This window comes from Eumetopias jubatus, unplaced genomic scaffold (genome assembly GCF_037043125.1).
Source record: "Eumetopias jubatus isolate StellerSeaLion01/CBP00866 unplaced genomic scaffold, mEumJub1_p1.0 scaffold_6, whole genome shotgun sequence".
Lineage (NCBI taxonomy): Eukaryota > Metazoa > Chordata > Mammalia > Carnivora > Otariidae > Eumetopias > Eumetopias jubatus.
In genome coordinates, this window is record NW_028274812.1 from 53,139,424 (window position 1) to 53,157,109 (window position 17,686).

The following is a 17,686-nucleotide window of genomic DNA, read 5'->3' on the forward strand; positions in this document are numbered from 1 at the left end:
TGAAGTATAGTTGGCCTACAATGTTATATTAGTTTCAGGGGTGCAACTTAGTGATTCGACAATTCTATACATTACTCAATGCTCACAGTAGCTATAGTCACCATCTGTAGCTTTTTTTTTTCTTTTTTTTACCACAAGGACCCTTTATTTTTTCTTTTTATGGAATCCCATTGGAAGAGGAAGAGAGAGACCAGTGAGGAAGTTATTACAAAATAGTTTAGGCAAGAAGCAAAGAAAACATAAAGTAGGGCATGGGCAGGAGAAATCCGCAGTATTAAAAAATCTGTGTACCTGTCAGTCATTAATGAGTTTAACTTTTCTAAGGATTTGTCTTTTTGTTTAGTTCGTATGAGAAAAACTAAATGGCAAAAAGACCCCTGCTAAGTTTCTTTTCTTTGTAGTACATCATGGTATATTGAGTATTGACTCTCTTAATTTTGTCTCTATTCAGATTGGTAATTTGAACAGAGGCTTGGCTGACAGTTACCTTTTTTTTTTTTTTAAGAGCAAAAGCTTTACTTTTCTGGTGTAGAAGTTTCTAGTATAAATATGATTGAACAGTTTGCTTACCCTATATAGGAGAGCTATTTTTAAGTATTCTTAAGCCCTTAAATACATTGATATAGGAAAAATATATTAATTATAATTAACTTAAAATTAATTAGAATAAATGGAATATAAATTGGGGTTCACTTCTTTTGACTGGTGTGACTTAAGTTTTTATACTTGAGAGGTAAAGCATCTTTTTTTTTAATTAAAGATTTTATTTATTTATTTGACACGGAGAGCGTGATAGAAGGAGAGCACAAGCAGGGGGAGCAGCAGAGGGAGAGGGAGAAGCAGACTCCCTGCTGAGCAGGGAGCCTGACTGCGTGGCTTGATCCCAGGACCATGACCCGAGTGAAGGCAGATGCTTAAGACTGAGCCACCCAGGCGCCCCAGAGCGTCTTTTCTTTAAAAGATGTTTTGTGACAAAGACTTCACTAATTCAAAGTAGCTTTCTTTTCCAGTTAGTTAAAAAAAAAGAAAACATTTTGCTACATATTTACTTAATATGGTAGTTATAAAACTCTTTAGAATAAATTCTTAGGATAACTTTGCTTTTCTGTGAGCCGTCCTATCTTGAAAATATTCCTTGATTGAACTTATTTTGAAGAACAAATGAAATGCGTACTTCCTAATTAAAATTAATTTGGTCACCTGACGTGGTCAGGTGAAAGAAGCAGGGTGTATTTATGCTATATACATGCTTGATATATGGAAAGCTTAATCTTTTACTAAAAATATAAAGGTAAAATATTCTCCTTTTCCAAAGAACAATTAATACTACATAAAATTAAAACGAGATAATATGAAAAAAATTTTTTAATAGATTTGCACATTTTCTAGGAAAATGTAAATGCTCAGCAGTGATCTGGCATCAAGTTCTCATGAAATTGCATTTCTAGCAACCAGATCTATTAAACACTAATTTCATGGGATCTTTACTCTCTCTCTCTCTCTCTCTTTTTTTTTTAAAGATTTATTTATTTATTTGAGGTGGGGAGGGGCAAAGGGAGAAGGAGAGAGAATCTTAATTCTCTCCGTGCTGAGTACAGAGCCAGCTCTGGGGCTTGATCTCAGGACCATGAGATTACAACCTGAGCAGAAACCAAGAGCTGGATGCATAACCAACTGAGCCACCCAGGCACCCCCACTCTTTTATTTTCTTAATGAATGATAATAAAGGTTTCCACTTACTTGTGCACTTAAAAAGAACATCTATTTCTTACCTATTCATTCATTGTTTTTTTAAATCACTGACCTTTAGAAATATGTAGAAGAATACAGCGATGTTTATTCTTTTAATAAATGGAAGACAACAGTCATATTATGTTATAATTTTAAAGGAACTGTGCCTGGTCAGAAGTTTGCTTGGATGTTGTAATTTTGTACTGTAGGAAACTAGTAAATACTACTTCAAAATATGACTGTAGGAGACCAGAATATAATAAAAGATTATTAAAAATATAAAATTATAAAAGCTAAAATATTGTTTAAAAGAATATTATTAAAATTAATGCACTGCTAAAAAGCACCTTTCCTTTCTACTTGATCTAGCTGTGGGTTGTCTCTGCAGTTATTAGTTGATGAAAGGAAGGCTAGAAACCCAATAAAAAAGAGAGTGTCATCCATGTACCACTCCCATCTCTTTTATCTTTAGAATTCCTATGTCTTTGAATGATATTAGTCTTAGAAGGAAAGAAGGTTCTGGAAATTGATGGAGGCTTAAAAGAAATGTTAACAGCTCAGCTTTTCCAATTCACATTACAAATAACATGGAAACTAGTTCTTGTGGAGACTGCTAAGTAGTAAAGGAAATATATCAGTATTTCTCCTGTACAGAATTTTAAAGCTATTATCAAAAGTGTATTGTTGACACAGGGATAGCCTTATTATTGACATGCTTCTTAGTTATCCTTTGCATCTGACAGTTGAATAATTAGCAGGCTCACAAGCTTTGATGAGACCATGGATTGTTTTATGGTATAGTGTTTTGGTTCTCTGTTTTCTCTTTCTATAATAGACATAAATTTAAGGTGTACAGTGTATTGATTTGATCTGTTTTGCAAAATGCTTATCACCATGGTGTGAGGTGTAATATGTCACATAATTACCATTTCTTTTTTGTGGTGAGAATGTTTAAGATTTACTCTCTTAGCAACTTTCAAATATGTAAGTATATAAGATAGTAAGTATTGCTAACTATAATTACCATGCTGTACATTAGATTCCTAGGACTTATCTTAAAACTGGAGGTTTGTATCCTTTGACCAACAGCTCCCCATTTCCTCCAGCCCCTGGCAATCACCATTCTTCTCTTTCTATGAATTCAGCTCATAGTTGACTTTATATGCTGGGGTTTATTCCTGACTCTGGATTCTGTTCCATTGGTCTCCTTTCCTGTGGTAAGAGTCAATCTTATCGGGGCGCCTGGGTGGCTCAGTCGTTAAGCATCTGCCTTCAGCGCATGTCATGATCCCAGGTTTCTGGGATCGAGCCCCACATCAAGCCCCACATCGGGCTCCCTGCTCAGCTGGGAGCCTGCTTCTCCCTCTCCCACTCCCCCTGCTTGTGTTCCCTTTCTAGCTGTCTCTCTCTGTCAAAAAAATAAATAAAATCTTAAAAAAAAAAGAGTTAATCTTACCTAGTTGATGAAACTCCCAGGGAAGGGCTTTATGATAATTGAGTTTCTTTTGGAACATCTGTCTTTAGGTAGATAAGGGCAATTCACAGAAAGCTATCTGTGTTTGTTGTTTTTCAAGTGACTTTAGCTCAAAATAATCCTTAAGGCAAAGAGGCATATTTTAAGAAAGACATAGTCTATCACCCTTCACTTACTGTGTCTTAATTCCTTTTTTTGTTTTTTTAAGATTTTTATTTATTAAGAGAGAGAGAATGATAGAGAGCATGAGAGGGTGGGGGGTCAGAGGGAGAAGCAGACTCCCTGCTGAGCAGGGAGCCCGATGCGGGACTCGATCTTGGGACTCCAGGATCATGACCTGAGCCAAAGGCAGTCGCTTAACCAACTGAGCCACCCAGGCGCCCATGTCTTAATTCCTTAAAAGTCAATTATTAAGGGACGCCTGAGTGGCTCAGTCAGTTAAACCGGCTCAGGTCATGATTCCGGAGTCTGGGGATTGAGCCCACATTGGACTCTCCCATTGGCAGGGAGTCTGCTTCTCCCTCTGCCCTTCCCCCTGCTGGTACGCACGCTCTCTCTCTCTCACTCACTCTCTCTCTCCAAATAAATGAAAACAAAAAAAAAAAGGCAATAATAAAACTTCATGGTTAACCGAAAGTTCAGTTAAGCAGAACCCCTCTTTCTCATTTTATCTACATGGTAATTTAAGCATTAGACTCACTTATTTGTATCTTATAATCTAAAAAGTCTTTGTTTTCATACTCATTAAACTTAATTATGTTCTTCAGGTACAAAGTTCTCACAGTTTATACTATATTTTCTGAAGCTTGCCCTATTTTTCAGAAATTGGTGATTGTTGTTTTCTATAAAACTAATTTTGTAAAACAGCAGAGATCTTTATACAAACTCCTAATGGATGCCAAATACTTTATCTAAAGATGCTAATAATTTCCGTCATGATATCAACTTGAATCCTCCACACCTTTAAGAATGCTTCTAGAGCTGATGCTTGAGCCCTCACTGAGAAAGAAGCTATGCTAATCTGTCCTTGATGAGGCTGCATTGATTATCTGAGATGTGGAAAATTCATAATAACCACTTCACTTAGTGCTTATAGGAAGCTTTATTATTACTAATATTCCTTAACTTACTAATTTCTAAAATATATAGCTTCTCACTGTTTATAACATTATGCTCCCAATTCTTACAAAAGCATAAAAGAGGAATTTTAGTGGACTTCCTTTATTTTAAATCAGAAAGTCAGGGCTCTTTAATAATGAAGACATTTTAAACCGTATTGTATAAATGAACTCCTTTGTGCTTTATAATGCCACTCTCTAATGATCACTGAAAAAATTTTGACGGTACTGCATTAATGTGGTACTTAACAAGATGACCAGTCTATATTAGCTTTTAGTTTAATTTTCGAATTATTTTAAATGAAAAGGAATGGTTGTCAGTAAAATAGAAGAGATTAAGTTCTTTTGTTCAGAGGAAGCTTCCTTTATAAATTATTTTTATTTTCCATAATTATCCTATAAATTCTTTATAAAGAAATTATTTCAGTTACATACTGTAGAGAAGAAATTGCCACTGTTCTCTCACATTCATGTGCTTTATACTACTGCTGTAGGCAGTCCAGGGACCCACACACACTCATCTATCCCTATACTGTGTGTCAGTTGCCATGACATGGCTCATTAACATAGATGTGCAATTGCTATGGATGAAATTGTATTCCCACTACTCCCTGCAAAATGTCAACTACAAAAACAGAAAACCTGATTAATCTTTTAGGCCAATATACTAATACTCTGCATATTTGTAGTTGTATTTGTTTTTATATATTATATACTGCCTCATGTGTGAAAGGATTCAAGGCTACTTCGTGGTGACATTAAACCAGGATTAAGAGGGGTTTATGTTATCTTTTTTAAAAAAAGAATTTGTGAGCTTTTTGAAAGCTGATGGAGTAACGTTTTCAAATAGTAAAGAAAAAGTGGTGTAATGAAGAGTACTTAATGGAAAGTCTGAAAGTATATTTTGTATTTCTGAAAGTCTGAAAGTATATTTTGTATTTGTATTTTGTATTACTAACTTGATGTATGATCTTCATTACATTACTTTATTTCTCTAAATGGGACTTACATTCTTGAGAAGATAAAGATGTGGAGAATGCAGGGTATAGGAGTTCACAGAGGGAAAGACTCTAGGAATAGGTTCATCAGCAGGGCCCCATGCATACCAGCTATATACCAAGCCCTGCACTAGGGCATAAAGGGGTGAATGGGGCTGAAATTCCAGCTCAGCTTCTGGAGGCAGGAGTGCCTTTTTGTGATTAATCTACCCAGAGAAGATGTCTTTTTCTAATTTGCACCAAGGAGTTTTAATATGCTAGTTGCTGCCCTCCTGCTCACCAGGTTTAAGGTTCATGTTAGTTGCCAGTACTGATCAGTTGGTAGTGACTGCCTGAATCCCCTGAGTCCCTGCGTGATGTAAGACAGCTGTCGGTAGCGGAAGGAGGAGTGGTGGCATATATTCGTTGATTCCCAGGATTGAACTTTAATGGTTTAGAATATAGATGTGAGAGGCACCTGGCTGGCTCAGCCCGAACAGTATGCAACTCTTGATCTTGGGGTGGTGAGTTTGAGCCCCACGTTGAAGGTAGGGATTACTTAAAAATAAAATCTTAAAAAAAGACTATAGATGTGAATATTTTATTTATTTCAGTGTTTGAAAATGCAGGCTCAGGAATCAGACTGAATAGGAATTTCAGGTTTTCACTTACCAGTTTTGTGGCCACAGGCATCTTCCTTAATTGCTCTAAGCGTCTGTTCCTTATTTAGAGGATGGGGATAATGATCGTGCCTGCCTCTTAATATTATGAAAGAGCACGTGCATATCTCACAGTGTGTCATAGCCTAGTGTCTCCTGTAGGGGAGGGGAAAAAACCTCTTTCCTCTACCCATTTAAGTTCTCTGGCTGGAACTCTGTAAATTAGACTGGCCAAAAACAGATTAAGAAGAGGAAAAACAGGGCGCCTGGGTGGCTCAGTTGGTTAAGCAACTGCCTTCGGCTCAGGTCATGATCCTGGAGTCCCGGGATCGAGTCCCGCATCGGGCTCCCTGCTCGGCGGGGATTCTGCTTCTCCCTCTGACCTCCCCCCACCCCATGTGCTCTCTCTCTTTCTCTCTCAAATAAATAAATAAAATTAAAAAAAAAAAAGAAGAGGAAAAACAGAAGTTGATTAACATGGAGCGCCTGGGTGGCTCAGTCGGTTAAGCCGCTGCCTTCGGCTCAGGTCATGATCCCAGGGTCCTGGGATCAAGCCCCGCATCAGGCTCCCTGCTCAGCTCAGCGGAGAGCCTGCTTCTCCCTCTCCCTCTGCCTCTGCCTGCCCCTCTGCCTACTTGTTCGTTATCTCTCTTTCTCTCAAATAAATGAATAAAATCTTAAAAAAATAAGTTGATTAACATGAGCGATGTGCATGGATATATTAGAGTACCCAGTGATGGGAGTAATCCAAAGGGATGGTTAGAATTTGGACTTATATATATCATCTTAGGCTAATCAGAAGAAAGGGGGTTTGGGACTTCTAGATGGAGGAGGCAAGTTATGAGAAGGTAAGCGGGAAAAGTATGGTAAACCAGGGTTGTTGAGGCAGGTTGATTATGCAGATTTAAGTTAGAGCCTTTCCATTGGTTAGAATTGTTAGAGTCATCCTCTTCCTTCCACTTGGAAGGAGACATCTTTAGAAATGGAAATTATAAATGTAAATTTTACTTACAAAACATAATGTGTTCCCTGTTTTTAGACCACTTTTCCTGCTTCTGCTGGTTCCCAGTGGCTAATATGCCAGGGGCACCTGGGTGGCTCGTTCCGTTAAGCAGCCAACTCCTGATTTTGGCTCAGGTCATGATCTCAGGGTTGTGAGATTGGCCCTGAGTCCAGTGTGGGGTCTGCTTGAGACCCTCCCTCCCTCCCTCCCTCCCTCCTTCTGCCCTCCCCACCTCCCACCCCAACGCTCTCTCTCAAATAAATAAATCTTTTTTTAAAAAATAATAGTCTGTATGCCAAAGAGGCATATTTTGAGGGGGCTATATCTAGTACCTTTCACTACCTATTTGATCTATCTCTTACCCATTGAATTCTTTGTTTGCATTGTTACCTTTCTCCTTGATAATTGCAACAGCTTCTTATCCTGTCTCCACTCCCAGTTGAGAGAGATCATATTAGATGTCCCTGAGTGGGTATAATATACAACCATCAGTTGAAATTAAGGACAAGAGTAGGGTGGAGTAGGTACTAGAGAATAGAAAATATTTGGAATGTTCCTTGTGGAATAATTGGTAGGGTGTCTACAAGGATTGTTTTGTGGCCCTGAGATTAGCATTGGAATTGAGTCCCTTAATTATAACCTTAGAATTTTCTATAATAATGTGCTACAAACAGAATTGGGAGTAGAGAAAGTAACCGGAGGTTGTCCAGGATTAGAGATGTTTGTGAGTATGTGGAAGGTAAGGAGGGCAAGGACTCTGAAAGAGTGAGATTGAAATGACTGACCCCAAGTTTCAGGATATGAAGCCAGGCCCTTGCACCTATATCCTAGATGTGTAGAAAGCAAGAAGAATGAACTTGAGCTAATGTTAAGCAAGAGTATCAAGTTGCAGAGGAGTATCATTTAGATTTTAAAAAACATGTAAAATAATTCTTTTTATTTCCAGACTTTACTTAAAGCCCCTTTATCAGTATTTTAGGCAAAATTCTTACCAGCTTGTTTCTTGATCCCACAACTCAATAGATTTGAAAGAGCAAATTGAAAAAGGTGACCCTGTTAGATGCAATAGAAGTGAAGATGGAGGAGACACAGAACTACTAAATTTGATACAAAAAAGGATCAAAAAGCATATGAATTTAGGTTAAATTAATGTAGGATAAACAGTCTGATGCATAAACAGCACTAAGAGTACCCTTATTAAGTCAGCATTTGGTAGCTGAAGTTCATGATTAAGACTTCGCAGCATATCAAAAATCAATTTAAATTTTATTTTGTGTATTTTCATAAAGAGAGGAGAGTGGTTATTTTAAGGTGTTTGTGAAAATGGTTATGATGTAAAAAAATATCTTTTAGGAACTAGAAGGGGTAAGCTTCATGTGTTTGGAAAATTCTCTTATGTGGAACACATGATGCTTGTTTGAATAAAGAAATACTATAGTTTGAAACAGAAGATGATTGCTTGAGAGATAAATGACAGTTTATAATTGTTGCTGGAGATATATTAACATAAGTTTCTGTTTTTTTTGACAGATTGTTTAACGAACAAAAGTGAAGAATTATCAAATAGCACACAATACTTCCTCAGTCTGTTTAATCAAACCTTGACCTGCTTTGAGCATAACCTCCAGGTATTTTTTTATAATACTTGAAATTAAAATGCTGCCTTGTACAAAAGCATAATAGATATTTCAGCAAATTTTTTTAGCATTAATTGTTGGTATTTATCTGTACACACATGTAGGAGAGTAAGTAGACCTGGATTTCTGCTAAGTTCCTAGTATTACTAGCCTTTAGGAATATCATCAAAACTTTAGTTGTCTTATTTGTAAGGTGGGAACAGTAAAATCTATACTGCCTACCTTCAAGTATTTCATAGTGAGGATCTGATGAGATATTGAGGATGAACACAGTAATTTGGGCGTATGATTGTTTACTTAAAACACAATGTTGTTCTGTCTGACAGTAATTTATCTTGACTTTGTTTATGCAGTAAGGTATTATGTATGCAGTATATGATTCTGTCTACAGGCAGCTTATTCTTTGCCTCAATACTTGCTTAACTATATTTTACCTACTTTAAAAGGCACTGTTTAGTAAGGTAACTGAATTACAGTGTAAAAGGTAGCCTTTAAGAAACCTACCCTTGGGGCGTCTGACTGGGTCTGTAGAGCATGTGACTCTTAATCTCGGGGATGTGAATTCAAGCCCCATGTGGGATGTAGAGATTACTTAAAAAAAAAAAAAAAAAAAAGAAACCTACTCTTTTTGGTTTTTGTTCTCTCCACCTCTGACCCTTGAATGTTGGTATTAGAACTTTCCTGGTGGTGTGGTGAGGGGTGAGATTGGAACTCTGATAAAATTCTAGATTTAAAACCTGCTTAACAAGTAAGTAATCCCCACAAATAGATGTAAACATGTTTAGTATAAGATATATATGATTTCGTTTTTAATCAATGTGATGACACAGAATTATGATTTTCCCTGAGAATAATAAGAATTATAAGCAATTCCCAAGAAATGTTCTGCAAGGTGTTAATACATGGCCCATAAGAAAAGGTTTAGTGTTCTAATAAGGTTGGGAAATGCTTTACTACAGGACTTTAGAATTTTAGTGGACTAATGTATGTTGTAAAACTCCAAATGGTAATTTTTGTATACAAGTGTATTTGACCAGTTACTCTTTGGTGTAAGTGTTCTGATGAATGTTTTAGGGAAATTAACATTTTTCCTGGGATGTTAGTTGCAAGCATTTTTTCCTAGTTGTTTATTTTTTTTTATTGTGCTTTTCTTTTTGTTATGAGGAAAATTTTAATTTTTATATTATCAGATTTATCAAAAACGTTTTAATAGCTTGCAGACTTGGTGTCACATTAGAAGGTTTTTCCCACTTTGCAATTATTTTTAAAATTTCTCCTGTGATTTATTAATTTTATGATTTCATTTTCTGCATTTAAACATCTTTTTTCTATTTATTTTGGTGTAAGATGTGAGGCGTAGCTCCATCCCTTTTTTCCTGATGAAATGAATTGTAGAAGCAAGTAAAAAAAAAAATTCAGTCATTTTAAGATTTTATTACAATTGCATTACATTTTAGATTCATCATTTGGAAATAATTGACATGTTTATGATACTGAGCTTTCCTATCTAGGAATATGGTATATTCTCTTTTTATTGTGGTAAAATAGAATGTGAAGTTTACCATGTTACCATTTTAAGTGTACAGTTCAGTGGCATTAAGTACATTCACATTGTTGTGCAACTATCACCACCATCCATCTCCAGAAAATTTTCAAACTCAAGCTCTGTATCCATTAGGCAGTGATTTCCCATGTCCTCCTCCCCTAGCCCCAGCAACCACCATTATTCTCTATTTTTGTAATGTCCTCTAGCACAGTCTTACCGATTTATTTAAATTTTGTATCGGTTTTATACATTTCCGACGTTTATTCCAAGGTATTGTATCACTTTTGGTGCCATTGTGAATGACATCTTTTCTAACCCCACTACAGATTTTCACTGGTTCCTTTCTTTTAAAATGTTTTATTTTGGAATAATTTTAGATTTACAGAAAAGTTGCATAAATAATGCAGAATTGCTGTATATCGCTGACCTAGTTTCCCTGGAGGTTAGCCTATGTTATCATGGTATATTTGTCAAAACTAAGAAATCAACATTGGTACAGAGCTGTTAACTAAATGCCAGACTTTATTCTGATTTTACCACTTTTTCCACTAATGTCCTTTTTCTGTTTAAGAATCCATTCCAGGATAACAAGTAACTGGCCACACCTTAAAATTTCTATCATATATGTAGCTACATTCCCTTTCTTATTCCAAATGCTATTTTTTTTTAGTTCTTTCTTCCCTTGAGTTTCCTTTAGGCTTGTTAAATGTACTTTAATTTTTATTGATCTTTCCAAAAACTTGTGTTTGGTTTTATTTATTAGTTCCTGGGTTTTTTTTTCTTAATGTGTTTGTTTATTCTTTTGCATTTATTAATTCCTCCTATAATCTTTTGGTTAATTGTGTCTTTTTTCTAGTTCTTTCAATTCAAGGTTAATTTATTTCCAGCTCTTCTTGTTCAACAATAAAATAATTTTCAGATTGGGCGCCTGGGTGACTCAGTTGGTTAAGCGACTGCCTTCGGCTCAGGTCATGATCCTGGAGTCCTGGGATCGAGTCCCACATCGGGCTCCCTGCTCAGCAGGGAGTCTGCTTCTCCCTCTGACCCTCTTCCCTCTCGTGCTCTCTATCTCTCATTCTCTTTCTCTCTCAAATAAATTTAAAAAAAAATTTTTTTTTTAAAAATAAAATTTTCAGATTGTAAAGTTTATAACTTTGGCCTTTCCAATAATAGATTCTGATAAAAAAAGATTACCTTGTGTTTATTTCTAAATTTCCAATTTTAATTTTGATTTGTTCTTTGACTTAAGAGTTCTTTGGAAGATTATTTTTTAATAGGAGTGACATGATTTCTTTATTTGTATTAGTACATCTCAAGTTTTATTGAAATTGTGACCAGTAAATGTAGCTTGTCTACATTTTGGAATTTACTGAGATATCTCTGTGATGTAATAATTATTAAAAATGTTTATTTTTATTTTTTTTAAAGATTTATTTATTTTAGAGAGCACAAGCAGAAGGGGCAGAGGGAGAGGGAGAGAGAATCTCAAGCTGACTCTGCACTGAGGTTGGAGCCTGACGTGGGACTTGATCCCAGTACCCTGAGATCATGACCTGAGCCGAGACCAAGGGTTGGACATTTAACCAGCTGAGCTACCCAGGCTCCCCTGAAGGTTTCATTATATAGGCATGATTGGTTAACTGGTGATTAACTCCGTCTCCAACTCCTCTTCCCTCCTTAGAGGTCAGAGGTGGGGCTGAAAGTTCCAACCCCCAAATCATGCTTTGGTCTTTCTTTGACCAGCCTTCATTCTGAAGCTGTATAGGGACACCCAGCCACCAGCCATCTCATTAGCATACAGAGGCACTCTTTTTACTCTGGATATTCCAGAAGTTTTAGGAGCTATGTGCCAGGAACCAGGGACAAAGACCAAGTATCTGTTTCCCATTATACCACACTTAGCCTCCTGTGGTCTGTGACCATTTTTCAGTCTTTCCCTGTTTCTCATGACTGATAATTTTGAGGAATACTAGTCAAATATTTTATAGAATGTCCCTCAATTTGGGTTTGTCTAATGTTTCTCTCATGGTTACACTCGGACTGTGGGTTTTGGGGAAGAACACTAGAGAAGTGAAGTACCTTTCTCATCACATCCTGTCAGAGATACACGCTATCAACATGGTTTATCCCTGATGGTGTTATCCTGATCACCAGGACAGGGTAGTGCTTGCCAGGTCTCTTTAATGGAAAGTTACCTTTTTCTTCTTCTTTCCATATTGTATTTCTTGGAACCAAGTTACTAAGTAACAGGAATGGGGGTGGGGAAATTAAGCTTTAAGTCCTGGAGGGGTGAGCATTTCCTTAAATTACTTAGAAATCTTTCTGTAAGGAAGATTTGCCACTTCTTACACATTTATTTATTTATATCAATATGGGCTCATGGACATTTATTTCATACCTTGGGCTGTAATTAATTTTTAAAAGATCATGACCTGAGCTGAAGGCAGTCGCTTAATGACTGAGCCACCCAGGCGCCCCTAAATAAATAAAATCTTAAAAAAAAAAAATAAAAGTTCTCTCCTATTTGCTGAATGAATTCTTTTTCATTAGGACATTTACTCTGCTGTCTATTATTTTCCCTTTGAATCATTTTATTTGCTTGTTTTTTTTCTTGTTTATTTTGTTTCCTTTTTATGTGCATCGTTAGGCTCATCTTTATTTATTTATTTTTAAGGATTTTATTTGAGAAAGTGAGAGCAAGAGAGAGCCTGAGTGGGGAGAGAGGCAGAGGGAGAGGGAGAAGCAGACTCCCCATCGAGCAGGGAGCCCAGTGCAGGCTCCATCCCAGGACCCTGAGATCATGACCTGAGCTGGAGGCAGATGCTTAACTGACTGAGCCACCAGGCATCCCTCATCTTACTTTCTTAAGTGCTTATGTGGTCACTGTAATAAGATGATTGTACCAGGTTGGGAGAGCTGGAAGCAATCTCCCTCTTTCTCCATATAGAGTTTGGTTTCTGTAGCTTGGCTTTCAAAAGTTCCCTTAAGCAGGCACTATGCACTCACTTCAACAAATGTTTTTTGGGCACTGATTATGTGCAAGGAGGTAGTGTTCTGGGCACTGAGGGTAGAGCAGTAAACAAGACAGGTAAGATTTCTGTTCTTATGAACTATATCCTAGTAGGGGTAAGATTAATAACAAAGAAATTTTATTAAGAGTCATGAGTCCTGGAAAAGGAGTGTAGTGTACTACTTTAGATAGGGTAGGCAGGGAGTACCTCTCTGAGCAGGTGAATTTTGAGATCTAAGGTTTGAGATAGCCACGGGAAGAATGTTTTCCTTAGAAGCAAGGATAAAGGCCTTGGGGAAGAGAATAAGCTTGGTATGTGCAAGGAATAGGAAGAAGGCCTGTTTGGCTAGAGCACAGTAAGCACGTGTGAATGAGATATGGGGAGATAGGCAGAGGCCAAATCATGTAGAGCTGTGCAGAACAAAGGAAGAAATATGGATTGAATTTTAAGCACAAGGGGAAGCCATTTAAATCAGGAATGTGACATGGTATATGAGTTGCATGTTAAAATAGCATTCTGGCTGCCCTGTGGAGAAACTCAGTTGAACCTAGGCAAGAATGGAAAGAAGGAACCTAATTAAGAGGCTGTCACAGGAGAGAGATGGTGTGGACTGGGGTACTGACTGTAGTGTTGGAGAAACATAGATTAGTTCAGGCTATATTTTGTAAGTATATCTAAGAGGACTTGCTGATAGATTGGGTAATTCCTGAGAGTGGTGGAGGCTGATCAGAAAAGGAAGAAGAACCAGGGTTGTCCTAGGCTTTTGGCTCTGAGCAGCTGAGAGGATGATGGGGCCACAGGAAAGACTGGTTGTAAGGGATTGGGAGTTAAGAATAGTTTTGAACAAGTTAATATAAAATAGCTATTAAGTATCTAAATTGAAATGTCAGATAGTGTTATAAATGAAAGGAGCTCAGGGGAGAAGTGTGAGCTGGAGAGAGAGATTTGAGAATCATCAGATCAGGTACAGATGATATTTAAAGCCATGAGACCGAATGTGAGTGAGTGAAGGTATAGTGATAATAAAGAAGCCCCAAAGATGGAGTCCTGGGGATACCCAGTGTTTTATAGGTAAGGTGTGTGTGTGTTTGAGAGGGGAATGGAGCCAGCTAAATTGATAGTGGTGTACCTGGGATGCAGGGGTGCAAGAGCACCTCACCTGGCTCAGAGGGGTCCCAAACAAATCAGGTTTGTTTGTTTGGCAGAGAAATGAATGGTGGTGAAACAAGAAAGGAAGGCCAATACTGGGAAGATGGGGCCCTAGCCTCTCAAAGACTGTCTCCAAAGTGCCAAAACTACTTCAGGTTTATATAAGGAAAACGTGGGGCAAAGGTTTTGGGCGGATACCTGCAGGTAGTCTTTGAAGGTCAAATGGATCATTGTCATGGAATCAATCTGGGTGGGGTCTTATAGGCTCAGGGCAGTCCTTACTGCTTCGGGGGTAGTTTTGGTTCCCATTAGGGGATGCTCTGCCCTCAGGGTTCTTCCACTTGAGCCAAGAGATAAACGGGAAAGAAAAACCCAACTAAAAAGTTGGAGTCAAAAGGGAGGCAGCCGAAGTCCTCTTTCAATGGTAGCAATGACATTGGTGACATGGGCTGTGGCAGTGGCTCCACGCTCAGTGACTGGGCTGGGGTGTGGGTTTAAATTCCAGACCAGATCCATTTGGAGTAGTAAGTATTTGCAGATGGCTTCTCTGGAAACCCGTACTGTCTTGGTGCCTGTGGAAAGACTTTTTTGTGGATGGATCTGCTGGAAAGGTAGGGCTATCATTCTAGCCTGTTGCATCTCTAGAGGACAGTGGGTGGGTGCAGAGGATAGAGGTTCAAAGAGACTGTGGTTCTGGTCAGTTTCCCTGGCACTGGTATTGTAGCTTGTATTATAATTCAACCTTCCTGGGATAAGACTATGTGTCACACCTTTATATTTTAGGTGCTATTCAAGTGCCTGGATTTACCTTTCTTTCCTTGAATCTCTTGGGTAAAGAAGTCAGGACACAAGGCACGTGCTGTTTCATCCTCTTCCCAGAATCCTACTTCCTCATTCCTTTTATTTTTTTTTAAAGATTTTATTTATTTATTCATGAGAGACAGAGAGGCAGAGGCAGAGGGAGAAGCAGGCTTCCCGCCAAGCAGGGAGCCCGATGCGCGGGACTCGATCCCAGGAGCCTGGGATCATGACCTGAGCCGAAGGCAGACGCTTAACCGACTGAGCCACCCAGGCGTCCTTCCTCATTCCTTTTAAACACTGCAAAGCTTTTTATCTTTTGGCTATGCCACCGTTTATTCAGTCAGGCCCTCTGTTGATGGGGATTTTTGTTTGGTTCAGTATTTTACTATTACAAACATGTCTTTTTTCATATAACTTGGAGTATTTGTATGACTTCACCTGTCTGGTAGATGACTAGAAATGAAGTTACTCTGTCAAAAGATATGTGCGTTTTAAATTTTCATATCAATGGCTAAATTACATTCCCCCATCAAGGTTCTGTGCTCAATGTTTGATTGAACACATTTAGCTAAATGCACCATTGTTCTGTGAGAAACAGACCATGTGCTAATTCTTGTGGCAGAACTAAGGAGACTTAGTTTCTCTGTCAAATAGATGGTGAGGGTAACATTGTGGGGGCTATATCAGTTTAATTCCTTTAATTTTTCCTTTTGTCTTTCATTCAAATATTCAGTTAATCCCATTTCTTTAGGCTATAAGGTAAAGAATAAGGGGAATAGAAAGCAAGAATGTGAACTGACTGGTTAGCAAACTTGTTCTTGAAAAGACAAATGTCAGTCTGGGAAGTGGAAAAGGTTGAGATTCAGTAATATAATATCTTATATGTTATATCCACTACCTTCATGTTAGGTCATATAATTCTTTGGCATTAGTCCCTTTTTGTTGACTAGAGAGGCCTGGATTATAAGCCTTGGGATAAGAGGGTGGAGTGGGGATGTAAATTTGGTGCCTTTTCCTTCCCCTTTAATAAAGTCCCTTCTGTCTCAATAAGGCAGAGTTCAGTGTTGAAGTCAGCCCAGGCAAGGGCATATTTTATTTATTCTGTGAGAGTAGGATAGATAAGAGCAGACATGTAAATTACCAGATGATTTAGGAAATTTTTGGTATTTAGGCTTTAGTAATTTGGTGTCTGAGCTATTGTTCTCTGTTACCAGTGGCTAGTATGGTGGCTTGCTTGCTTGCTTGCTTGCTTGCTTGCTTGCTTGCTTGCTTGCCTGCCTGCCTGCCTGCCTGCCTGCCTGCCTGCCTGCCTGCCTGCCTGCCTGCCTGCCTGCCTCCCTCCCTCCCTCCCTCCCTCCCTCCCTCCCTCCCTCCCTCCCTTCCTTCCTTCTTAAGATTTATTTTAGGGGAGCCTGGGTGGCTCAGTCGTTGGGTGTCTGCCTTCGGCCCGGGTCATGGTCCCAGGGTCCTGGGATCAAGCCCTGCATCGGGCTCCCTCCTGGGTGGGGGGCCTGCTTCTCCCTCCCCCACTCCCCCTGCTTATGTTCCCTCTCTCGCTGTGTCTCTGTCAAATAAATAAATAAAATCTTTAAAAAAAAAGATTTTATTTATTTTAAAAAGAGAGACAGCACAAGTGGGAGGGCAAGAGGGAGAGAGAGAATCTCAAGCAGGCTCCGCGCGGAGCCTGCCGCAGGGCTTGATCCCAGGACCCTGCCGCAGGGCTTGATCCCAGGATCCTGAGATCATGACCTGAGCCAAAGCCAAGAGTCAGATGCTTAACTGACTTTGCCACCCAGGTACCCCTGGTTTTTGCTGTATGCTTGCTTTTCATACCAGGTTTCTAGTCCTTGAGACCTATAATACAAGTAGTGGTTAGCAATATATTATAGATGATAAAACTGAAGCTCAGAGTGATTTATTAACCTGTCTAACATCACAGCTCAGCACGTGAACGTGCTATATTGTTTCTGTCCTCTAGGACGGCAAATAGCTTATGTTAAAGAGATGTAATGTTTTATTGTATGTATTACATGTGCCTTTTAGGGGAACATTCACAGTCTTCTGCAGTTAAGGAATTATTCAGAAGTGTGCAAAAACTGTCGTGAAGCATACAAAACTCTGAGTAGTTTGTACAATGAAATGCAAAAAATGAATGAACTTGAGAATAAGGCTGAATCTGGAACACATTTATGCATTGATGTGGAAGATGCAGTAAGTAATTTACCTCTTTTTTTATTATGTTAAGTAATTTACTTCTGATATGATATATATTTTGCAGTGTTGTTGATTGTGCCTTTAGTATCATTATCCCCTTTAGAGGTATATTGGAATCTGCCTATGTTGTCTTCAACTAGAAATAACTGGTTATAAGTAGTAAAGTTTTAGAATATCCTGGTCTGTCAAACTAAAATGGACACTAATCAAGTACTTCATAAATAAGTTGAGTTTGGTACATTTGATCTTTTAAGTTTGATGATAAGTGTCCTTTTCAGAGCCATTGGTGTTATATGTTTACATTTCAGTTTCTTGTGCACTTGTTCCAGATTAAAGAAGTCTCTGGTTTGCTATCATGTGTTTCTG

At 38.3% G+C, this 17,686-nt stretch overlaps 1 protein-coding gene across 1 annotated transcript in view; it reads left to right on the forward strand.

The window, feature by feature from the left end:
* Nucleotides 1–17,686, forward strand: part of OSTM1 (osteoclastogenesis associated transmembrane protein 1) — a 33,092-nt gene that overhangs the window by 6,724 nt on the left and 8,682 nt on the right. The window contains exons 3-4 of the mRNA XM_028104202.2: nt 8,493–8,590; nt 17,150–17,317. Coding sequence (XP_027960003.1) covers nt 8,493–8,590; nt 17,150–17,317 — 266 coding nt within the window. The remainder of the gene's footprint in view (nt 1–8,492; nt 8,591–17,149; nt 17,318–17,686) is intronic.